Below are 25,646 nucleotides of genomic sequence, written 5' to 3'. Positions count from 1 at the left end.
CTCCAAGTCTCTTTCCTCTCCTGTGGTCATTTGATTTAAAATAAAATTAAGGACAAAACACGAGTCATGACATTGTGTGCTTCCTGGTGAGCCTTTTCGGAGGGCTAAATAACGAAAATCCGAACAATATTGGAGAATTGTTTGATCCATACATCTCCGTTTTGGATAGATAACTCTTTACATTGTTGTTTGTTTAGAGTTCTCCAATTTTCCCAGAAGTGTTTAGAGTCTATGGATTCTTCAATTACATTGAGCTGATTTCTGACGTGCCGTTGCTTCTTTTTCCGTAGTGTATTTCTGTATTGTTTTAGTGATTCACCATAGTGAAGGTGTAGGCTCAGGTTCTCTGGGTCTCTATGTTTTTGGTTGGATATATTTCTCAATTTCTATCTTAGGTTTTTGCATTCTTCATCAAACCATTTGTCATCATTGTTATTTTTCTTCTATTGTCTGTTTGACATTTTCAGATTTGATAGGGAAGCTGAGAGGTCAAATATACTGTTTAGGTTTTCTAGTGCCAAGTTTACACCTTCAATATTAAAGTGAAACATGTTGTCCAGGAAGTTGTCTAAAAGGGATTGAATTAGTTTTTTTGGTAGGTTTCCACATTACTTTCCTTCCTTCTATAGCATTTCTTAATATTATTCCGTTCCTTTGGTGTTGATGCCTCATGATTGAGTATTGCTCTGTTCAAGTAGACTGTGATTTTGCTGTGATCTGATAGGGGTGTCAGTGGACTGACTGTGGACGGTCTGAGAGACTCTGGGTTGAGGTCAATGACAAAGTAGTGTACAGTACTACTACCAAGGGATGAGCTATAGGTGTACCTACCTTAGGAGTCCCCTCGAAGCCTACCATTGACTATGTACATACCCAGCTTGTGACCCGTTTTTGTTTATTATATTGTCGTAGTTGTCCCTAGGGGGGCATATCCTGTCAAATGTAAAATGTTCCTCTTTTGATTAATTTAATAGAGTGAGTTAGGTCTGATCTATACCAAATTAGCATACCCCCTGAGTCCCTTCCCTGTTTCACACCTGGTAGTGTGGTGGATGGGACTACCAGCTCTCTGTAACCTAGAGGACAACCAGTGGGTCCGTCTCCTCTATACCACCCACCTGGTAGTGTGGTGGATGGGACTACCAGCTCTCTGTAACCTAGGGGGCAACCAGTGGGTCCATCTCCTCTATACCACCCACCTGGTAGTGTGGTGGATGGGACTACCAGCTCTCTGTAACCTAGAGGGCAACCAGTGGGTCCATCTCCTCTATACCATGTTTCTTGTGGGATGAAAACGTCTGTATTTCTGATTTCTTTGGTGAAGTCCAGGTTCCTGCTCTTTAGGCCAAAAGCAGATGACCTCAGGCCTTGGATAGTCCAGGATAAGATAGTGAAGGTTTTGTGTTCCATAAAGTGTCCAATGTTGTTAGTCGTGTGGTTTGGCATGAGACCAGTAAGTGTGAGCAGAGCCTGCTGAGCATCTGGTACATGCATTGGCTTGGGCTAGTGTAAGAGTGGGGGTTGGGGCTGTTGGCCTGCTCACGGCCTGGGCGTATGTGTGACTTTCATGTTGATGCCCTCTTTGCGGGAGTGGGGGGCATGGGGTGGGCAGGAGGGGCATAGATCTGATCTGAGGGGGCCTAAATGGGGTATGGGCATGGTTGACTTGGGGTGGGTGTTGATTGGGTTGGGGTGTGGATGTGGCTGGTGGTGTTGTGGTCTGGATGTAGGTCCTCTCGGCGTGGGTCCTCTATGTGTAGGTCCTCTATGTGTGGGTCCTCTCAGCGTGGGTCCTCTATGTGTAGGTCCTCTATGTGTGGGTCCTCTCAGCGTGGGTCCTCTATGTGTGGGTCCTCTCAGCGTGGGTCCTCTATGTGTAGGTCCTCTATGTGTGGGTCCTCTCAGCGTGGGTCCTCTATGTGTGGGTCCTCTCAGCGTGGGTCCTCTATGTGTAGGTCATCTATGTGTGGGTCCTCTCAGCGTGGGTCCTCTATGTGTGGGTCCTCTCAGCGTGGGTCCTCTATGTGTGGGTCCTCGCGGCGTGGGTCCTCTAGGCGTAGGTCCGGGGGGGGGGGGGGTCCTCTATGCGTAGGTCCGGGGGGGGGGTCCTCTATGTGTAGGTCCGGAGGGGGGGGCTCTATGTGTAGGTCCGGGGGGGGGGTCCTCTATGTGTAGGTCCGGGGGGGGGGGGGGTCCTCTATGTGTAGGTCCAGGGGGGGGGGGGTCCTCTATGTGTAGGTCCAGGGGGGGTCCTCTATGTGTAGGTCCAGGGGGGGTCCTCTATGTGTAGGTCCAGGGGGGGTCCTCTATGTGTAGGTCCAGGGGGGGGTCCTCTATGTGTAGGTCCAGGGGGGAGGGTCCTCTATGTGTAGGTCCAGGGGGGAGGGTCCTCTATGTGTAGGTCCAGGGGGGGGGGGTCCTCTATGTGTAGGTCCTCTATGTGTAGGTCCAGGGGGGGTCCTCTATGTGTAGGTCCAGGGGGGGGGGGGTCCTCTATGTGTAGGTCCGGGGGGGTCCTCTATGTGTAGGTCCGGGGGGGGGGGTCCTCTATGTGTAGGTCCTCTATGTGTAGGTCCAGGGGGGGGTCCTCTATGTGTAGGTCCAGGGGGGTCCTCTATGTGTAGGTCCAGGGGGGGTCCTCTATGTGTAGGTCCAGGGGGGGGGCCCTCTATGTGTAGGTCCGGGGGGGGGGCCTCTATGTGTAGGTCCAGGGGGGGGTCCTCTATGTGTAGGTCCAGGGGGGGGTCCTCTATGCGTAGGTCCAGGGGGGGTCCTCTATGTGTAGGTCCTCTCGGCGTGGGTCCTCTATGTGTGGGTCCTCTATGTGTAGGTCCGGGGGGTCGTTGCGGGTGTCTGTGGCTCCCTTTAGGGTTCGGGCGAAGGTGGGCACTGCTGCTTTGTAGAGGTGGACCTGGTTGTAAAGGCTGTTCAAGTCCAGGGTGGAGTGGTGGGCCAGGTAGACATTTGGTTTTGAGTCACAGTCACAGGAAGTACTTGCATTTAACTTATCATTCAGTCCTTATAAATACAAATATTTCATTGTAATATTTTTTCTTTCTTTTCTGTATATCTTGGAAATAAGAATCTTTGGTAGTAGGAATCCTTCCCGGTGATTTTGTCCAAAATCAGGTTGTAGGTTTGAAGTTTTGATTTGGAGTGAAGGTTATGTTGAATAATGCGGGAGATCATCTGCTCATCTCTCTCTCTCTCTCTGTCTCAGGGTCCCCACCTGCACCATCTCAGTGTGGATGTATTATCAGAGCTGAGGAACGCACAGAGCTCGTGCCGGAACCCCGGAGGAGAGAATGAGAAGCCCTGGTGTTATACAACCAACCCCAACATCCGCTGGGAATACTGCAACATTCCCAAATGTGGAGAAGGTACACTCTTAGAAAGAAAAAGGTGCTATCTAGAACCTCAAAGGGTTCTTCGATTGTCCCCATAGGAGAACCCTTGGAAGAACAATTTTTGGTTCCAAGTAGAACCCTATTGGGTTCCATGTAGAACCCTTTCCCCAGACGTTTCTACATGGAACCCAAAATAGTTATACCTGGAACCAAAAAGGGTTCTGCCTCTAATGAAAAAAGGGTTCTCCAATTTTTGGAACCCTTTATTCTAAGAGTGTAGGAATACTGCAGCCTTCCCAAATATGATTTCCATAAGGCTTGGAGATCTGATCAGGAAGACTATGGGCCCTAGCTACAGTGCATGGCTAGGGCCCAGCTGTTTTTCCTGTTCGGGTCTTGAGAAAAAGGGCAATTATTGAGCTACTAATTCAGGTAAGATCCATCTTGTGATGACAGTCTTGACTCTCTGTCCCTGCAGTAGTAGTGAAGACTGTTGACTCTCTGTCCCTCAGTAGTAGTGAAGACTGTTGACTCTCTGTCCCTCAGTAGTAGTGAAGACTGTTGACTCTCTGTCCCTCAGTAGTAGTGAAGACTGTTGACTCTCTGTCCCTCAGTAGTAGTGAAGACTGTTGACTCTCTGTCCCTCAGTAGTAGTGAAGACTGTTGACTCTCTGTCCCTCAGTAGTAGTGAAGACTGTTGACTCTCTGTCCCTGCAGTATTAGTGAAGACTGTTGACTCTCTGTCCCTCAGTAGTAGTGAAGACTGTTGACTCTCTGTCCCTCAGTAGTAGTGAAGACTGTTGACTCTCTGTCCCTGCAGTATTAGTGAAGACTGTTGACTCTCTGTCCCTGCAGTATTAGTGAAGACTGTTGACTCTCTGTCCCTCAGTAGTAGTGAAGACTGTTGACTCTCTGTCCCTCAGTAGTAGTGAAGACTGTTGACTCTGTCCCTCAGTAGTAGTGAAGACTGTTGACTCTCTGTCCCTCAGTAGTAGTGAAGACTGTTGACTCTCTGTCCCTGCAGTAGTAGTGAAGACTGTTGACTCTCTGTCCCTGCAGTAGTAGTGAAGACTGTTGACTCTCTGTCCCTGCAGTGGTAGTGAAGACGGAGTCATCGTTCCCTCGCCAGAATCCACCCCTCCTCCCTCCCTCCGTCTCTCCGGCCAACTCTATGATCATCATCATCTGTCTACTAGCAGCCTTCGCAGCCATAGCCTTCCTCACCATCATCATCATCATGTGCAAGAGGAGGAGGAAGACATGGAAGAACCACAAGACGTACGCTGGGTTATGTCAGCCAATATAGTAGAAGACATTCTGCAGACATTTTTACAACAGTTAGTAATAGTTAGTAACACTGTTAGTAACACTGTTAGTTATACAGTTAGTAACACAGTTAGTTATACAGTTAGTAACATGGTTAGTAACACAGTAACATGGTTAGTTATACAGTTAGTAACATGGTAAGTTATACAGTTAGTAACATGGTTAGTTATGCAGTTAGTAACATGGTTAGTTATACAGTTAGTAACATGGTTAGTAACATGGTTAGTTATACAGTTAGTAACACAGTAACACAGTTAGTTATTCAGTTAGTAACATGGTTAGTTATACAGTTAGTAACATGGTTAGTAACATGGTTAGTTATACAGTTAGTAACATGGTTAGTAACATGGTTAGTTATACAGTTAGTAACATGGTTAGTAACATGGTTAGTTATACAGTTAGTAACACAGTTAGTTATACAGTTAGTAACACAGTAACACAGTTAGTTATACAGTTAGTAACACAGTAACACTGTTAGTTATACAGTTAGTAACACAGTAACATGGTTAGTTATACAGTTAGTAACATGGTTAATAACATGGTTAGTTATACAGTTAGTAACACTGTTAGTTATACAGTTAGTAACACAGTAACACAGTTAGTTATACAGTTAGTAACACAGTAACACTGTTAGTTATACAGTTAGTAACACAGTAACATGGTTAGTTATACAGTTAGTAACATGGTTAGTAACATGGTTAGTTATACAGTTAGTAACATGGTTAGTAACATGGTTAGTAACATGGTTAGTTATACAGTTAGTAACATGGTTAGTAACATGGTTAGTTATACAGTTAGTAACATGGTTAGTAACATGGTTAGTTATACAGTTAGTAACATGGTTAGTAACATGGTTAGTAACATGGTTAGTTATACAGTTAGTAACACTGTTAGTTATACAGTTAGTAACACAGTAACACAGTTAGTAACACAGTAACACTAACTGTATACGTTTGAGTGCATGTGTGGCACTATATAAATGTGTTTGATACAAATGTGCGTTTGAATGCGAGTGTGTGTATATGCATGTGTACATGCACCTGCACGGCATCAACCTCAGACAAACAGGCATTGGATGTTACAGCGTTGACCCTCAGCGTTATTCAAACATACTTTTCTTTTGTTTATTTTGATTTATTATATGACTTGTTAAGCACATTTTTACTTCTGAACTTAATTAGACTTGCCATAACAATGGGGTTGAATACTTATTGATTCAAGGCATTTCAGCTTATAATCTTTTATTCATTTGTAAACATCTCTATAAACATAATTCCACTTTGATTGTGTGTAGGCAGGTGTCCAAAAATTGCTCAGAGAAAAATATTTAGTTTAATAAATTAGAAAATAAAGAAATTCTAAAAGATAGGGGTCAAAATTATTAGAACCCCTGTTTCCAATCCTCCAGAACCCTCCCCAAGCTTACAATTGGCTCATTCATCCCCCTACCTCTCTCCTGTAACTATTCCCCAGGTCGTTGCTGTAAATGAGAATGTGTTCTCAGTCAATTTACTTGGTAAAATAACGGATAAATAAAATGTATAAAAAAAAATTAAAAAATTATTGCATTCATCTTCAGATAGCTAGGTGTAACAACCACATATTGCAGGCATAGTTAGTACATTTTTCCTCAATAATATAGCTATCAGTAGAGTCCGAGCTAGAAAGGGGGGAGTCGAGGTGAGGAAGAGGATTCAGGGGGTAGGGCTTCAGCTTCAGGGGGTAGGGACTCTGCTGTCCGAGCTTCAGGAGGCAGGGACTCTGCTGTCCGAGCTTCAGGGTGCAGGGACTCTGCTGTCCGAGCTTCAGGAGGCAGGGACTCTGCTGTCCGAGCTTCAGGGGGCAGGGACTCTGCTGTCCGAGCTTCATGGGGCAGGGACTCTGCTCTCCGAGCTTTAGGGGGCAGGGACTCTGCTGTCCGAGCTTTAGGGGGTAGGGACTCTGCTGTCCGAGCTTCATGGGGTAGGGACTCTGCTGTCCGAGCTTCAGGGGGCAGGGACTCTGCTGTCCGAGCTTCAGGGGGTAGGGACTCTGCTGTCCGAGCTTCAGGGGGCAGGGACTCTGCTGTCCGAGCTTCAGGGGGTAGGGACTCTGCTGTCCGAGCTTAAGGGGCTTTTTCTAAAATGTTTTATGAGATTGGAGGACACATTGGGAGGGATCTTAGACCATTCCTCCATACAGAATCTTTCCAGATCCTTGATTTCCTTCATCTGAACTTATGGACTACCCTCCTCAGTTCAAACCACAGGTTTTCAATGGGGTTGAAGACTGAGATGGCCATTGCAAAATGATGATTTTGTGGTCAATTAACCATTTTTGTGTCCATTTTTATTAATGCTTGGGCTTATTGTCTTGCTGGAAAATCCACTTGCTGCCAAGTTTCAGCCTCCTGGCAGAGGCAACCAGGATTTTGGGCTAAAATGTCCTTGTGCTTAGTAAATTTCATGATGCCGTTGACAACAAAGTAAACATTTTGCCATCTTAGTCCCCGGACCCCATTAAAAACCTGTGGTTTGAATTGAAGAGGACAGTCCACAAGAGCAGGAGAGGGTGTATTGAAAACAGGGGTGACAAAAATTTTGACCCCCATCTTTTTTAGATTTTATTTTATTACTTGATAAACAAAATCATAATTTCCCAATTTTTTGAGCATGCAATATCGCTCAGCATTTTTTTATGTTTAATTTAGACAGTCTCCCCCCCCCCCCCCCCCCCCCCCCCATCTTTATCAAAGGTGCCAATAATTCTGGACCTCACTGTATATGGTGTTGTCAAACATTGGAGACCATTGGTCAGAGTTGACACTGGGTGTATCCCAAACGGTACCCTGTTCCCTATATAGTGCACTATTGTTGACCAGAGCCCTGTGGGTAGCCCTGTTCTAAATTATTGCACTATAAAGAGAATAAAGTGTAATTTGGGAAGCAGTCACTACAATAACCTACCTCTCTCTCTCTCTCTCTCGCTCTCCATCTCTCTCAGAGCCATGGAGACCCCCACCCTGACTGCCTTACCCTCTGAGAGTCTGCTGCTGGACCGCCTCCACCCCAACCCCATGTACCAGCGCCTGCCCCTACTGCTTAACTCCAAGCTACTGGCTCTAGAGTATCCCAGGAACAACATCGAGTATGTCAGGGACATCGGAGAGGGGGCCTTCGGACGGGTCTTCCAGGCCAGGTGAGACTCTCATTAGATTATATTGTATTACATGTACCAAGCAATTCTCTGACTCTCTGTTGACTACCTCAAATCAAATTTTATTGGTCACATACACGTGTTTAGCAGACGTTATTGCGGGTGTAGCAAAATGCTTGTGTTTCTAGCTCCAACAGTGCAGAAATATCTAACAATTCACAACAATACACAAACCTAAAAGAATGGAATTAAAGAATATATAAATATTTGGATGAGAAATGATGGAGTGGCAGACTAAAATACAGTAGAATAGAGTACAGCATATTCATAGATGAGTAAAGCAGTATGTAAACATTATTAAAGTGACCAGTGATTCTATGTATGTAGGGCAGCAGCCTCTAAAGTATAGGGCTGCGTAACCGGGTGGAAGCCAGCTAGTGATGGCTGTTTAACAGTCTGATGGCCTTGAGATAGAAGCTGTTTTTCAGTCTCTCGGTCCCAATTTTGATGTACCTGTACTGACCTCGCCTTCTGGATGATAGCGGGGTGAACAGGGCAGTGGCTCGGGTGGTTGCTGTCCTTGATCTTTTTGGTCTTCCTGTGACATTGGGGGCTATAGGTGTCCTGGAGGGCAGGTAGTTTGCCCCCGGTGATGCGTTGGGCAGACCGCACCACCCTCTGGAGAGCCCTGCGGTTGCGGGCGGTGCAGTTGCCGTAACAAGGGGGATACAGCCAGACAGGAAACTCTCAATTGTGCATCTGTAAAAGTGTGTGAGGGTTTTAGGTGCCAAGCTGTTCTGCCTTCTTTACCACACTGTCTGTGTGGGTGGACCATTTAAGATCTCGGTGATGTGTACGCCGAAGAGCTTGGAGCTTTTCAGCTGCTCCACTGCGGTCGATGTGGATAGGAGCGTGCTCCCTCTGCTGTTTCCTGAAGTCCATGATCAGCCCTCACCTCCTTCCTGTAGGTTGTCCCGTCATTGTTGATCAGGCCTACTACTGTTGTTTCTTCTGCAAATTGATGATTGCGTGGCCATGCAGTCATGGGTGAACAGGGAGTACAGGAGGGGGCTGAGCACACATCCTTGTGGGGCCCCTGTGTTGAGGATCAGCGAAGTGGAGGTGTTGTTTCCTACCTTCAACACCTGGGGGCGGCCCATCAGGAAGTCCAGGACCCAATTGCACAGGGCGGGTTTCAGACCCAGGGCCCCGAGTTTAATGATGAGCTATAGTCAATGAACAGCATTCTTACATCGGTATTCCCCTTGTCCAGATGGGATAGGGCAGTGTGCAGTGCGATGGCGATTGCATTGTCTGTGGATCTATTGGGGTGGTAAGCAAATTGAAGTGGGTCTAGGGTGTTAGGTAAGGTAGAGGTGATATAATCCTTATCTAGCCTCTCAAAACACTTTATGATGACAGAAGTGAGTGCTATGGGGCGATAGACACTTAGTTCAGTTACCTTTGCTTTCTTGGGTACAGGAACAATGGTGGACATCTTGTAGCAAGTGGGGACAGCAGACTGGGATAGGGAGAGATTGAATATGTCCGTAAACACTCCAGCCAACTGGTCTGCGCATGCTCTGAGGACGCGGCTAGGAATGTCGTCTGGGCCGGCAGTCTTGCGAGGGTTAACATGCTTAAAATGCCTTATGTCGGCCACGGAGAAGGAGAGCCCACAGTCCTTGGTAGCGGGCTGCTTCAGTGGCACTGTGTAATCCTCAAAGCGGGTGAAGAAGGTGTTTAGCTTGTCCGGAAGCAAGACCTCGGTGTCTGCGACGTGTCTGGTTTTGCCTTTGTAGTCCGTGATTGTCTATAGACCCTGCCACATACGTCTCTCGTGTCTGAGCCATTGAATTGTGACTCCACTTTGCCTCTTTGCTGACATTTTGCCTGTTTGATTGCCTTACGGAGGGAATAACTACACTGTTTGTATTCTGCCATATTCTCAGTCACCTTGCCGTGGTTAAATGTGGTGGTTTGCGCTTTCAGTTTTGCACGAATAAACCTTGGTATGACCTTCTTAAAACAATTCCACCTGTTAGCTTAGTAGAACCTCTTTTCCCCGGCGTAGACAGGGCTTAGACTGGAGTTAAAAGTCTTATTCGAACATTCAGTGACAGTGTAGTAGGAAGTTATGAAAAAACATAAAATTAACTACAATTTACATTCTCAGAGCGTTAATAAAACCTCCAGGAAAACGTTCATGGAACCAGAGTAAAACGTTCTTCGAACCTCCCTGCAAACTAAAAATAATGGTTCCCAGTACAAGCAAAATGTTCACTTCCATTATCAGAACTTTAAAAAAAACGTTCAGTTTTACCAGTAAGGAAATGTATGGCTTTATTCCCAGAACCAATGGAAAACCAAAAACATTAGTTCCGAAAAATTTCAAGGAACCAAATGTGCTAGCTGGGTAGATTACATTACATGTAGCAAGATCCCCCAACAAGGACCTTCTCTCAGGTTGTTATATCATGAGTCTGCATTGTTCAGTTTCTACAGGTTGCTGTGTCAGAGACTGTAGTGTTCAGTTTCTACAGGTTGCTGTGTCAGAGTCTATAATTAACCACACATCAGTCTGATGTGGTGGTGGTGGAGGAGGAGGAGAATATGGTGGAGGAGGATATGGTGGAGGAGGATATGGTGGAGGAGGATGATGTGTGGGTGGTGGAGGAAGAGGATGTGGTGGAGGAGGAGGAGGATGTGGTGGTGGTGGAGGAGGATGTGTGGGTGGTGGAGGAAGAGGATGTGGTGGTGGTGGAGGAAGAGGATATGGTGGAGGAGGAAGAGGATATGGTGGAGGAGGATGATGTGTGGGTGGTGGAGGAAGAGGATGTGGTGGTGGTGGAGGAGGATGTGTGGGTGGTGGAGGAAGAGGATGTGGTGGTGGTGGAGGAAGAGGATATGGTGGAGGATGATGATGTGTGGGTGGTGGAGGAAGAGGATGTGGTGGAGGAGGATGATGTGGTGGTGGAGGAGGAGGAAGAGGATATGGTGGAGGAGGATGATGTGTGGGTGGAGGAGGAGGAAGAGGATATGGTGGAGGAGGATGATGTGTGGGTGGAGGAGGAGGAAGAGGATATGGTGGAGGAGGAGGAGGATGTGGTGGTGGTGGTGAAGGAGGAGGGAGGAAGCGGAGGAGGAGGGAGGAAGAGGAGTGAATGTCTGCTCTAGGAGAGGCTGTAGAAGAGAGGAAGAGACAATAGCACTCATAGTACATCACATGGTGTTGATATTTTGTGGTCAATAACTCAGCCTACTACAATGAACAGGATGTATGAACACGGAGGCTACTACCAATAACTCCTACATCTGCCTTGATGATGTCTTCCTTAAATCGGAAAAAGGCCTGGATTCAAACTAACACTCTACAATGAACTTTTAAAGGCAATTATATTTGAGTCAACATCCACAACTTTTTAAACAAATGAGATCTCTGTGAACATCGGGAAAGTGGCTTTAAAAGTGAAGTGGCACATTTTGCTATGTTTGAATCCCAGACATAATAATTTGTTGAAAAGCAGAAAGTGGCCTTTGGGTGGCTTCAGGGCAGCAGAATGTGGCTTCAGGGCAGCAGAATGTGGTCTTTGGGTGGCTTCAGGGCAGCAGAATGTGGTCTTTGGGTGGTTTCAGGGCAGCAGAATGTGGTCTTTGGGTGGTTTCAGGGCAGCAGAATGTGGTCTTTGGGTGGCTTCAGGGCAGCAGAATGTGGTCTTTGGGTGGTTTCAGGGCAGCAGAATGTGGTTTCAGTGCAGCAGAATGTGGTCTTTGGGTGGTTTCAGGGCAGCAGAATGTGGTCTTTGGGTGGCTTCAGGGCAGCAGAATGTGGTCTTTGGGTGGTTTCAGGGCAGCAGAATGTGGTCTTTGGGTGGCTTCAGGGCAGCAGAATGTGGTCTTTGGGTGGTTTCAGGGCAGCAGAATGTGGTCTTTGGGTGGCTTCAGGGCAGCAGAATGTGGTCTTTGGGTGGTTTCAGGGCAGCAGAATGTGGTCTTTGGGTGGTTTCAGGGCAGCAGAATGTGGCTTCAGGGCAGCAGAATGTGGTCTTTGGGTGGCTTCAGGGCAGCAGAATGTGGTCTTTGGGTGGTTTCAGGGCAGCAGAATGTGGTCTTTGGGTGGTTTCAGGGCAGCAGAATGTGGTCTTTGGGTGGCTTCAGGGCAGCAGAATGTGGTCTTTGGGTGGCTTCAGGGCAGCAGAATGTGGCCTTTGGGTGGTTTCAGGGCAGCAGAATGTGGTCTTTGGGTGGTTTCAGGGCAGCAGAATGTGGCTTCAGGGCAGCAGAATGTGGTCTTTGGGTGGCTTCAGGGCAGCAGAATGTGGTCTTTGGGTGGTTTCAGGGCAGCAGAATGTGGTCTTTGGGTGGCTTCAGGGCAGCAGAATGTGGTCTTTGGGTGGCTTCAGGGCAGCAGAATGTGGTCTTTGGGTGGTTTCAGGGCAGCAGAATGTGGTCTTTGGGTGGTTTCAGGGCAGCATAATGTGGTCTTTGGGTGGCTTCAGGGCAACAGAATGTGGTCTTTGGGTGGTTTCAGGGCAGCAAAATGTGGTCTTTGGGTGGCTTCAGGGCAGCAGAATGTGGTCTTTGGGTGGTTTCAGGGCAGCAGAATGTGGTCTTTGGGTGGTTTCAGGGCAGCAGAATGTGGTCTTTGGGTGGTTTCAGGGCAGCAGAATGTGGTCTTTGGGTGGTTTCAGGGCAGCAGAATGTGGTCTTTGGGTGGTTTCAGGGCAGCAGAATGTGGCTTCAGGGTAGCAGAATGTGGTCTTTGGGTGGCTTCAGGGCAGCAGAATGTGGTCTTTGGGTGGTTTCAGGGCAGCAGAATGTGGTCTTTGGGTGGTTTCAGGGCAGCAGAATGTGGCTTCAGGGCAGCAGAATGTGGACTTTGGGTGGTTTCAGGGCAGCAGAATGTGGTCTTTGGGTGGTTTCAGGGCAGCAGAATGTGGCCTTTGGGTGGTTTCAGGGCAGCAGAATGTGGTCTTTGGGTGGTTTCAGGGCAGCAGAATGTGGTCTTTGGGTGGTTTCAGGGCAGCAGAATGTGGTCTTTGGGTGGCTTCAGGGCAGCAGAATGTGGTCTTTGGGTGGTTTCAGGGCAGCAGAATGTGGCCTTTGGGTGGTTTCAGGGCAGCAGAATGTGGTCTTTGGGTGGTTTCAGGGCAGCAGAATGTGGTCTTTGGGTGGTTTCAGGGCAGCAGAATGTGGTCTTTGGGTGGTTTCAGGGCAGCAGAATGTGGTCTTTGGGTGGTTTCAGGGCAGCAGAATGTGGTCTTTGGGTGGCTTCAGGGCAGCAGAATGTGGTTTCAGGGCAGCAGAATGTGGTCTTTGGGTGGTTTCAGACTGTGTGCCCTCAGGCCCCTAGTCCACCACTACCACATATATATGCTGTACAAAATCATAACCGCCATCAATAAAAGACAGTACAGTGCAGCCGTCTTCATCGACCTGGCCAAGGCTTTCAACTCTGTCAATCACCGTATTCTTATCGGTAGACTCATCAGCCTTGGTTTCTCAAATGACTGCCTCGCCTGGTTCACCAACTACTTCTCAGATAGAGTTCAGTGTGTCAAATCGGAGGGCCTGTTGTCCGGGCCTCTGTTAGTCTCTATGGGGGTGCCACAGGGTTCAATTCTCAGGCCGACTCTTTTCTCTGTATATATCAACGATGTCGCTCTTGCTGCGGGTGATTCCTTGATCCACCTCTACGCAGACGACACGATTCTGTATACATCTGGCCCTTCTTTGGACACTGTGTTAACAATCCTCCAAATGAGCTTCAATGCCATACAACACTCCTTCCGTGGCCTACAACTGCTCTTAAACGCTAGTAAAACTAAATGCATGCTCTTCAACCGATCGCTGCGCGCAATTGCCTGCCTGAATAGCATCTCTACTCTGGACGGTTCTGACTTAGAATATGTGGACAACTACAAATACCTAGGTGTCTGGCTAGACTGTAAACTCTCCTTCCAGACTCATATTAAACATCTCCAATCCAAAATTAAATCCAGAATCGGCTTCCTATTTTGCAACAGAGCCTCCTTCACTCACGCTGCCAAACATACCCTCGTAAAACTGACTATCCTACCGATCTTTGACTTCAGCGATGTCATTTACAAAATAGCCTCCAACACTCTACTCAGCAAACTGAATGCAGTCTATCACAGTGCCATCCGTTTTGTCACCAAAGCCCCATATACCGTCCACCACTGCAACCTGTATGCTCTCGTCAGCTGGCCCTCGCTACATATTTGTCGCCAGAACCACTGGCTCCAGGTCATCAGTAGAATGAGTTCTTTAGAGGTTCCAGGGTTCCAGAGCACCTTTAGCTTGAGAGGATCTACAGTCTTAGAAAAAAGGGTTCCAAAAGGGTTCTTTGACTGTCCCCATAGAATAACCGTTTTTGGTTCCAGATAGAATACCTATTTTGAGTTCCATGGAGAACCCTCTGTGGAAAGGGTTCTACATGGAACCCAAAATTGTTATACATGGAACCAAAAAGGGTTCTTCAAAGGGTTCTCCTATGGGGACACCAAATAACCCCTTTTGGTTCTAGATAGCTCCTTTTTTCCCAAGAGGGTAGCTACTTATCTCATGTAATCCCCTGGGCAGCATATAACATTCCTCCTGTACATGGAGACTCCTGGGAACAACAGCTAGCCAACAACTAGCCTAGTGTAGCGTGGGACAGAAGTATAAATAAATATATAAGCCCACATCACACCCTCATGATGACACCTCCTTCCAAAACCCCTTTACAATCCCCAGACCCTCCCTCTTCTCTCCTCTCCCCTCCTAACCCAGCCCAAAATAGAGCAGACAGGGACTGGATATCAGCTGCATCAGATCATGGGTCTGATGTGACACTTCCCTCCCTTTAGCCTCCTCAGTGGGTCAGCAGAGACTGTCAGCAGAGAGAGACTGGTAAAACAGATATTCGTAACCCCTTCAAAGAGATGCTGCTTCACAAATGACAACCTATTTCTATAGGGCACTACTTTTGACCAGAGTCCTATGGGTTCCATTTGGGACACAGACAGAGAGAGCGCTGTTGACTGTATCCAGGAACACTCAGGAGACAACAGAGGAAGTGGGGCTGAAATGAAATGGCACGAAAACTAACTATGGCCAAGCTGATTTCTTTGGTCTAGCTTCCTGAACGGCTGCCATTACGGGTCAACTGTACACATGCACACATACTATAAAGTCATTCCCATAACGGATCCATCATGGCAGGCTGATTAGGCCGACTCCCATGTTAAACCATGCTACTGAATCCCAGGTCAGCACCCCAGAGGATCCATCATGGCAGGCTGATTAGGCCGACTCCCATGTTAAACCATGCTACTGTATCCCAGGTCAGCACCCCAGAGGATCCATCATGGCAGGCTGATTAGGCCGACTCCCATGTTAAACCATGCTACTGAATCCCAGGTCAGCACCCCAGAGGATCCATCATGGCAGGCTGATTAGGCCGACTCCCATGTTAAACCATGCTACTGTATCCCAGGTCAGCACCCCAGACCCCCAGAGGAGCCATCATGGCAGGCTGATTAGGCCGACTCCCATGTTAAACCATGCTACTGTATCCCAGGTCAGCACCCCAGAGGATCCATCATGGCAGGCTGATTAGGCTGACTCCCATGTTAAACCATGCTACTGAATCCCAGGTCAGCACCTGGGTGGTTCAGTATCCCAGACACCCAGAGCATCACGAGTCCTTCAGCACGTAGCAGTGATGGATTAGGAGTCCTTCAGCACGTAGCCGTGATGGATTAGGAGTCCTTCAGCATGTAGCCGTGATGGATTAGGTTCAGGAGTCCTCCAGCACGTAGCAGTGATGGATTAGGAGTCCTTCAGCACGTAGCAGTGATGGATTAGGAGTCCTTCAGCACGTAGCAGTGATGGATTAGGTTCAGGAGTCCTTCAGCACGTAGCCGTGATGGATTAGGTTCAGGAGTCCTTCAACATGTAGCAGTGATGGATTAGGCTCAGGAGTCCTTCAACATGTAGCCGTGATGGATTAGGTTCAGGAGTCCTTCAGCACGTAGCCGTGATGGATTAGGTTCAGGAGTCCTTCAGCACGTAGCCGTGATGGATTAGGTTCAGGAGTCCTTCAGCACGTAGCCGTGATGGATTAGGTTCAGGAGTCCTCCAGCACGTAGCCGTGATGGATTAGGTTCAGGAGTCCTTCAGCACGTAGCCATGATGGATTAGGTTCAGGAGTCCTTCAGCACGTAGCCGTGATGGATTAGGTTCAGGAGTCCTTCAGCACGTAGCCGTGATGGATTAGGTTCAGGAGTCCTTCAGCACGTAGCCGTGATGGATTAGGTTCAGGAGTCCTTCAGCACGTAGCCATGATGGATTAGGTTCAGGAGTCCTTCAGCACGTAGCCGTGATGGATTAGGTTCAGGAGTCCTTCAGCACGTAGCCGTGATGGATTAGGATTAGTATCTATATGAGGTGTTTACTTTGTATATCTGTTATTATTGTGTTGTTCCTCAGAGCCCCAGGTCTCCAGCCCATTAAGCCCTTCACCATGGTGGCAGTGAAGATGCTGAAGGAAGAAGCATCTGCTGACATGCAGAACGACTTCCAGAGAGAAGCCGCTCTGATGGCTGAGTTTGACCACCCCAACATAGTGAGGCTACTAGGTGAGTTAGTTTGACCACCCCAACATAGTCAGGCTGCTAGGTGAGTTAGTTAGTTAGTTAGTTAGTTTGACCACCCCAACATAGTCAGGTTACTAGGTGAGTTAGTTAGGTTCACCACCCCAACATAGTCAGGCTACTAGGTGAGTTAGTTAGTTAGTTAGACCACCCCAACATAGTCAGGTTACTAGGTGAGTTAGTTAGTTTGACCACCCCAACATAGTCAGGCTGCTAGGTGAGTTAGTTAGTTTGACCACCCCAACATAGTCAGGCTACTAGGTGAGTTAGTTAGTTTGACCACCCCAACATAGTCAGGCTACTAGGTGAGTTAGTTTGACCACCCCAACATAGTCAGGCTACTAGGTGAGTTAGTTAGTTTGACCACCCCAACATAGTCAGGCTACTAGGTTAGTTAGTTTGGCCACCCCAACATAGTCAGGCTACTAGGTGAGTTAGTTAGTTTGACCACCCCAACATAGTGAGGCTACTAGGTGAGTTAGTTAGTTTGGGGGTGACCCTTTATGTGCGCTGTAGGATAGGGACAAGTCATGCATGTCATCCCGGTCCCCAGAAACCAGTGTCACCAGATTAATTCCATAGTCGCAGTGACGCTGTAGTTATTCTGCTAACACACTATGTTTACATCAGAAAGGACAGAGGTCGCAAAGTATTTGGTTTGTATGCTATGAGGCAACACTAGCGTATGCGTGAGCATGTTCTCCCCTCCCAGGTGTGTGTGCGGTGGGGAAGCCCATGTGTCTGATGTTTGAGTACATGTCTTACGGAGACCTGAACGAGTACCTGCGTCGCCGTAGCCCCACCCAGCAACACAGCCTGAGCCAGGCCAGCCTATCAGGACGCAGCTTCTCCTCCGAACTGGAGTTGGGGCCACTGTGCTGCGAAGAACAGCTGTTCATATCCAAGCAGGTGCAACGAAATGTGGTACATACAGTACCAGTCAAAAGTTTGGACACACCTACTCATTCAAAGGTTTTTCACTATTTTTTATTTTCTACATTGTGGAATAATAGTGAAGACATCACAACTATGAAATAACATATGAAATCATGTAGTAACCAAAAAAGTTTTAAACAAATCAAAATATATTTTAGATTTTAGATTCTAAGTAGCCACCCTTTGCACAATCTTGGCATTCTCTCAACCAGCGAATTTGGGCTGTTACTTGAATTTGGGCTGCAATCTGAAGTGTACTTAAATCTAATGAACGCATCCTCTGCAGCAGAGGTAACTCTGGGTCTTCCTTTCCTGTGGCGATCCTCATGAGAGACAGATTCATCATAGCGCTTGATGGTTTTTGCGACTGCACTTGAAGAAACTTCATGTGATAATGATGGACTGTCGTTTCTCTTTGCTTATTTGAGCTGTTCTTGTCATAATATGGACTTGGTCTTTTACCAAATTGGGCTGTCTTCTGAATACCACCTCTACCTTGTCACAACACACCTGATTGGCTCAAACACATTAAGAAGGAAAGATATACCACAAATTAACAAGGCACACCTGTTAATTGAAATGCATTCCAGGTGACTACCTCATGAAGCTGGTTGAGAGAATGCCAAGCGTGTGCAAAGCTGTCATCAAGGCACAGGGTGGCTACTTTGAAGAATCTCAAGAATAAAATATATTTTGATTTGTTTAACACTTTTTCTGTTACTACATGTGTTATTTCATAGTTCTGATGTCTTCACTGAAATTCTACAATGTAGAAAATAGTAAAAATAAAGAAAAACCCTTGAATGAGTAGGTGTCCAAACTTTTGACTGGTACTGAAAATATTACATTTTTTCTTTTAATTCAACATTACAATACAGACAATAGAAATGTTAATATTGTTAGCATTTCCCATAGAAAAACATGACACACTTAGCTGCCATGCTAACAGACAGTGTTAGGCTAATAGTAGGGAACTGTTAGCATTTCCCATATAAAAACATGTCAAACTTAGCCGCGATGCTTATACTAGATTACCAACAAAAACAGTTATTACTAAGACAGGAAACTTTTAGGATTTCCCATAGGATAACAAGAGACATTTAGCCGTCAAGCTAACACTAGCTGGGCATGTACAGTTATATATTTTCATGATGGCTAACGCTACCAAGCTAACTCTTGGTTTCCCATCCTCTTCGCCAGGTGGCGGCGGGCATGGCGTACCTGTCAGAACGGAAGTTCGTCCACCGCGACCTGGCCACCCGGAACTGCCTCGTAGGAGAGGAGATGGTGGTTAAGATCGCCGACTTCGGTTTATCCAGAAACATTTACTCTGCTGACTACTACAAGGCCAATGAGAACGATGCTATCCCCATCCGTTGGATGCCCCCAGAGTCCATATTCTACAACCGTTACACCACAGAGTCGGACGTGTGGGCCTACGGGGTCCTTCTCTGGGAGATCTTCTCCCACGGCATGCAACCGTACTACGGCATGGCCCATGAAGAGGTTATCTACTACGTTAGAGACGGCCACATCTTGGCCTGCCCTGAGAACTGTCCTGTAGAGCTGTTCAATCTGATGAGACTGTGTTGGAGCGGGCACCCTACGGACAGACCAGGCTTCAGTAGTATCCACCGCATCCTGGAAAGGATTCATGAGCAGACGCTGAGACCGGCCATGCCGACGCCGGAGTTAAAACCATCTTCATCCACTCTACCAACCCCAGAGTTATCCACCCTGCCATACCTGGAGTTAAGACCCACTTTATCCATCCTGCCAACCTTGCCTGCCCTACCTAACCTATCTCCCTTTTCCCCCCACCCTGCCCTGTGCCCTGTGCCCGGGGCCGGAGCCGGAGCCAATTGATTGATACGACAAGCTGCCAGGCATTTACTCAAATGTACAGTCATTAGTGATTTTAATAGATCCTGTCCCTCCCCAGAGGTAAGATCTCTGGATCCTGTCTCGTCTCAGACTCACATAATGTTTGTCAGGACAGGGGGCATCATTGTTCATATCCACGGAAGTTCGTCCACCGCGACCTGGCCACCCGGAACTGCCTCGTAGGAGAGGAGATGGTGGTTAAGATCGCCGACTTCGGTTTATCCAGAAACATTTACTCTGCTGACTACTACAAGGCCAATGAGAACGATGCTATCCCCATCCGTTGGATGCCCCCAGAGTCCATATTCTACAACCGTTACACCACAGAGTCGGACGTGTGGGCCTACGGGGTCCTTCTCTGGGAGATCTTCTCCCACGGCATGCAACCGTACTACGGCATGGCCCATGAAGAGGTTATCTACTACGTTAGAGACGGCCACATCTTGGCCTGCCCTGAGAACTGTCCTGTAGAGCTGTTCAATCTGATGAGACTGTGTTGGAGCGGGCACCCTACGGACAGACCAGGCTTCAGTAGTATCCACCGCATCCTGGAAAGGATTCATGAGCAGACGCTGAGACCGGCCATGCCGACGCCGGAGTTAAAACCATCTTCATCCACTCTACCAACCCCACTCTATCCACCCTGCCATACCTGGAGTTAAGACCCACTTTATCCATCCTGCCAACCTTGCCTGCCCTACCTAACCTATCTCCCTTTTCCCCCCACCCTGCCCTGTGCCCTGTGCCCGGGGCCGGAGCCGGAGCCAATTGATTGATACGACAAGCTGCCAGGCATTTACTCAAATGTACAGTCATTAGTGATTTTAATAGATCCTGTCCCTCCCCAGAGGTAAGATCTCTGGATCCTGTCTCGTCTCAGACTCACATAATGTTTGTCAGGACAGGGGGCATCATTGTTCATATCCACTGATTCATGGTGAAGAAGATCAGCGATGGTAGACGGTAATGTTGTTGGTCAGGACAGGGGCAGCAGACTGATGAAATGACATGAACTAAGTGTACTGCCAAGACAACTGGATATTTAGGAGAGGCTGATATCGGAGTGGACGTCGTGATTACGAGCTGTTAATCCTCCACTGCTATCCCTCAAACTGACATCTGCTTCACTGCTTCAAACTGGTTCACTTCTGTTTCAAAACTAATTCACTGGTTCACCTCTCCCATGCCTGGAAACAATATTTTAGAAACAACCACCTGATAAAGTCCAAGAGACGGAGCTGCAGCTGAACCGAGAACGTGTAATTAATCCACATGGAACAAGAGACAGAGCTGCAGCTGAACCGAGAACGTGTTATTAATCCACATGGAACAAGAGACAGAGCTTCAGCTGAACAGAGAACGTGTTATTAATCCACATGGAACAAGAGACAGAGCTGCAGCTGAACCGAGAACGTGTTAATCCACATGTAACTCATTGCCCATACTCTATATAAACGTGAATGTTTCTAGTGTGAAGCAAGCCATGGGAATATTCACCCATTCATCTGCCACATCTGCGAGCTGAAAGATGACTAGAAGGGAATAATTAGAGGCAGATTACAGAGGTTAGAGAGCTAATGTACAGTCAATTCATTCAGTACTTAACTAGTTCAGTCAATTCATTAAGTACTTAACTAGTACAGTCAATTCATTCAGTACTTAACTAGTACAGTCAATTCATTCAGTACTTAACTAGTACAGTCAATTCATTCAGTACTTAACTAGTACAGTCAATTCATTCAGTACTTAACTAGTACAGTCAATTCATTCAGTACTTAACTAGTACAGTCAATTCATTCAGTACTTAACTAGTACAGTCAATTCATTCAGTACTTAACTAGTACAGTCAATTCATTCAGTACTTAACTAGTACAGTCAATTCATTCAGTACTTAACTAGTACATCATTGAAACATACTGACAATATGCCATCAAATAGGCTCAGCATATTCCAACACCAACACATATTTACTGTAAAGTTTTAGCTTGTTGTTTTTTGCTATTCCACTTTCGGGCATTCTCATTATGTTGTACTATTGGTCCTTTTTTTAATCTTGTATACTTTATCGACATAGCACCTTTAGATAGAATGATTCTTATAGACTTGAGCACAGCTTTCTGTGGGAGACTGTTGACTGGGTAGTGATCATTCTAGGTTAACAACGGTCCGTTTGAAATGCATTGCAACAAATGTCTTCTAATAAGCTGTTTGAATTCTAAATGTGAATTTCTGGAGATTTGTTGGGTGTTGTGGTGTTGAGTTGGATATTGATTTGTGAAGAGTGTCAATTATTATTTTAAGATAAATTAAACGTGTGTGATCATCAGCACAACATGGATTTATATGATCAATTAACTAAAATGTTTTAAACCACTTGTGAACTTTTTCAAAATGTGTGGTTTGATACTGATGGTTTAAATAGAAACGTTTTTTTTTTGCTCATCTCACATAAATAACGACCTGTAAGCTCATGTAGTGTAGACCCATCAACCCTTTACTAGCAGCATAAAGAACCCTTATTTCTGTGACTGTATGTCCCAAATGGTATGTTATTCCCTACATTAGTGCACTGAATAGGGAATGAGGTGTAATTTGATTCCCTACATTAGTGCACTGAATAGGGAATGAGGTGTAATTTGATTCCCTACATTAGTGCACTGAATAGGGAATGAGGTGTAATTTGATTCCCTACATTAGTGCACTGAATAGGGAATGAGGTGTAATTTCATTCCCTACATTAGTGCACTGAATAGGGAATGAGGTGTAATTTGATTCCCTACATTAGTGCACTGAATAGGGAATGAGGTGTAATTTGATTCCCTACATTAGTGCACTGAATAGGGAATGAGGTGTAATTTGATTCCCTACATTAGTGCACTGAATAGGGAATGAGGTGTAATTTGATTCCCTACATTAGTGCACTGAATAGGGAATGAGGTGTAATTTGATTCCCTAGTAAATCATAATTGTTGTATTGGTCAACATGTTTGTTACAGATCTTGTAAGATAGATGGCACTGTTTCACCACAATCACCCTCAGTTCAATAAACGTTTGGTCCATAAAGAAAAGTCGAGGGCACATAATTGTTCCAGCATGTGCTCTTTCTCTGAAGAGAACATAGACAACGTCGACACGATAGAGCACTTTACCAAACCGACACACAGGATTCACCACCTCCACCACACAAACCAACATAAATGTTTCTCTAATGATTTTGTCAGTTTGCATAAAAACTGGCTTCAGAAAGTGAAGAAAAAGGCAACATGCTCAACCATAAGGATTCACTAATTTACTGGTCCTCCCTTCCACTGTTCCCACCCAATTAGTACATTTCAATTCAAGGGGCTTTATTGACATGGGAAACATACGCTAACATTGCCAAAGCAAGTGAAGGAGAAAATAAACAAAAGTGAAATAAAACAATAAACATTACACTTCCAAAAGTTCCAAAAGAATAAAGACATTACAAATGTCATTATGTGCAAATAGTTAAAGTACTAGATAAAGTACACCCCCCCCCCCCCCCCCAGCCCCCCCCTCCAGCCCCCCTCCAGCCCCCCCCCCCCCCCCTCCAGCCCCCCTTCTCAAATCAAATCAAATGTATTGGTCACATACACATGGTTAGCAGATGTTATTGGTCCATACATATGGTTAGCAGATGTTATTGGTCCATACACATGGTTAGCAGATGTTAATGCGAGTGTAGCGAAATGCTTGTGCTTCTAGTTCCGACCGTGCAGTAATATCTAACAAGTAATCTAACCATTTCACAACAACTACCTTGTACACACAAGTGTAAAGGAATGAATATGTACATAAAAATATATAAATGAGTGATGGCCGAACGGCGTAGGCAAGATGCAGTAGACCCCCCCATGTAGTAGATGTAGTAGACCCCCCCATGTAGTAGACCCCCCATGTAGTAATGTAGTAGACCCCCCCATGTAGTAGACCCCCCATGTAGTAATGTAGTAGACCCCCCATGTAGTAGATGTAGTAGACCCCCCATGTAGTAGACCCCCCCATGTAGTAGACCCCCCATGTAGTAGATGTAGTAGACCCCCCCATGTAGTAGACCCCCCATGTAGTAATGTAGTAGACCCCCCCATGTAGTAGACCCCCCATGTAGTAATGTAGTAGACCCCCCCATGTAGTAGACCCCCCATGTAATAGATGTAGTAGACCCCCCATGTAGTAGATGTAGTAGACCCCCCCATGTAGTAGACCCCCCATGTAGTAGATGTAGTAGACCCCCCCATGTAGTAGACCCCCCATGTAGTAGACCCCCCATGTAGTAATGTAGTAGACCCCCCATGTAGTAGACCCCCCATGTAGTAGATGTAGTAGACCCCCCCATGTAGTAGACCCCCCATGTAGTAGATGTAGTAGACCCCCCCATGTAGTAGACCCCCCATGTAGTAATGTAGTAGACCCCCCCATGTAGTAGACCCCCCATGTAGTAATGTAGTAGACCCCCCCATGTAGTAGACCCCCCATGTAATAGATGTAGTAGACCCCCCATGTAGTAGATGTAGTAGACCCCCCCATGTAGTAGACCCCCCATGTAGTAGATGTAGTAGACCCCCCCATGTAGTAGACCCCCCATGTAGTAGACCCCCCATGTAGTAGATGTAGTAGACCCCCCATGTAGTAGACCCCCCCATGTAGTAGACCCCCCCATGTAGTAGACCCCCCATGTAGTAGATCCCCCATGTAGTAGACCCCCACATGTAGTAGACCCCCCCATGTTCTCAGCCTTCCTCCACCCCAGTCTACCCCTCTTCCCTTTCCCACTTCCTTCCCTCCACTCTTCTGCTAACTTCAGATTCACTTTACAGAGTGAAGTTACCTCAGTTAGCTTATTAGCAGCGGTTTTTGTCGTCGGCTAGCTGCAGTACACTTGTTGCCTGGCCTACACACAATTGGCGTTGTTAGCTAGCTCCACTGCTTTAGCATCCCGCTAATAGCAGGTTCCCACACATTTTAGCTACTTCTACCCGGAGTTTCTAGCTCTCCGTCGGTTCCCACCGCTTGGAGTTAGCTAGCTGAACTTTCGAGTGTCTTGACTAGTTAGTGGACTAACAGTACCACTGGCGTTTTAGTTAGTAACCTCTTGGCTAAACCCCCATCCGGTTTGTTTGGCTAGCACGAGCAGTGCTGTTTCTTCAGCGTGTTACCCCACCATTGAAACACCTTTTACCTCGAGTTACTTGGTTTACACACCAAGTCTGCACTTGGTATCTCATGCTACGGCTCGACTAGCTGGCTATCATCACTCAGGCTAATTATCTAGCATCCCTGTTGGCTCTACTGTAATAATACCGCCGCCCTGGTAAATAAAGCTTTCTGTTTCTGCTTCCCTGGCTCCTGGGGTACACTCCATTCTGGATTTATGTCACCTCAACAAGCATCTGAGAGTCTACACATTTCAAATGCCAAAGCATTGCATGCTGTCAGATTGGAACACGTGGTTCACCACAGTAAAGCTTAAGAAGTTTATCCTGCAGGAGATATCTAACGTTTCCCTTCAGGGGCATAGCCTACGAATATCTCACCTTACCATTCGGTCTGCCCCTTGACCCACGGACATTCACCAAGTGTGCCAAAGCAACCCTAGCCCCTCTACAGGAGAGAGGCTTAAGAGTCCTGACGTACATCGACGACTGGTTGATCTGCGCGGACACTTGGGCTCAGGCAACGGAGCACACAGCCCAGCTGTTGTCGCACCTGCTTGCTCTAGGCTTCAGGATAAATTGTGCCAAAAGCTTGCTCTTACCGACCAAGCAGAAAAGTATTAGGGGATCGTCTCCATAGCCTGTCGGGCAGCCCTCACCATGGAGAGAGCCACGGCTTTTCGCTACTTCCTCTGTGTTTTGCCTGGAAACATCAGTCACGTACTGGATGTGTCTTTTCAGGCAATCGGTGTGTTTTACAAGTGTCCCATAGTAAGATGTCGAACCGGGTGGACTGAAAGAGAACTTTGGGTTATGGTGTGTGACCCCTGGTTTTCTGAAGGAGTTGAGGGAGACATCTCTTGTAAGACTCATGTTCTTAGAATGAGGAAACCAGAGCAGGGTGTTATATAGACAAGAGGGGCCACACCCACAAAACTCTGATTGGCCTGTTAAAACATTCCCTTTCCTTGTTGATTAACTTTGAAAACACCAGTCAAGTTTGGACGCTACTGATTCAAGTTTTTCTTTTTCTTTGTACTATTTTCTACATTGTAGAATAATAGTGAAGACATCAAAACTATGAAATAACACATATGGAATCATGTAGTAACTTAAAAAAGTAACTAATTAAAATATATGTTATATTCTTCAAAGTAGCCAGCCTTTGCCTTGATGACAGCTT

General features: G+C 46.6%; 1 protein-coding gene across 1 annotated transcript in view; it reads left to right on the top strand.

Annotated features, from left to right (window-relative positions):
* Nucleotides 1-22,357, top strand: part of LOC106572540 (muscle, skeletal, receptor tyrosine kinase) — a 77,903-nt gene extending 55,546 nt beyond the window's left edge. The window contains exons 13-18 of the mRNA XM_082957075.1: nt 3,221-3,380; nt 4,442-4,625; nt 7,656-7,850; nt 16,305-16,453; nt 17,181-17,377; nt 18,605-22,357. Coding sequence (XP_082813201.1) covers nt 3,221-3,380; nt 4,442-4,625; nt 7,656-7,850; nt 16,305-16,453; nt 17,181-17,377; nt 18,605-19,270 — 1,551 coding nt within the window. The 3' untranslated portion in view covers nt 19,271-22,357. The remainder of the gene's footprint in view (nt 1-3,220; nt 3,381-4,441; nt 4,626-7,655; nt 7,851-16,304; nt 16,454-17,180; nt 17,378-18,604) is intronic.
* Nucleotides 22,358-25,646: the final 3,289 nt, after the last annotated feature.

Source organism: Salmo salar, chromosome 01 (assembly GCF_965601325.2).
Source record: "Salmo salar chromosome 01, fSalSal1, whole genome shotgun sequence".
Taxonomy (NCBI): Eukaryota; Metazoa; Chordata; class Actinopteri; order Salmoniformes; family Salmonidae; genus Salmo; species Salmo salar.
This window is presented reverse-complemented; position numbering and strand designations above follow the sequence as displayed.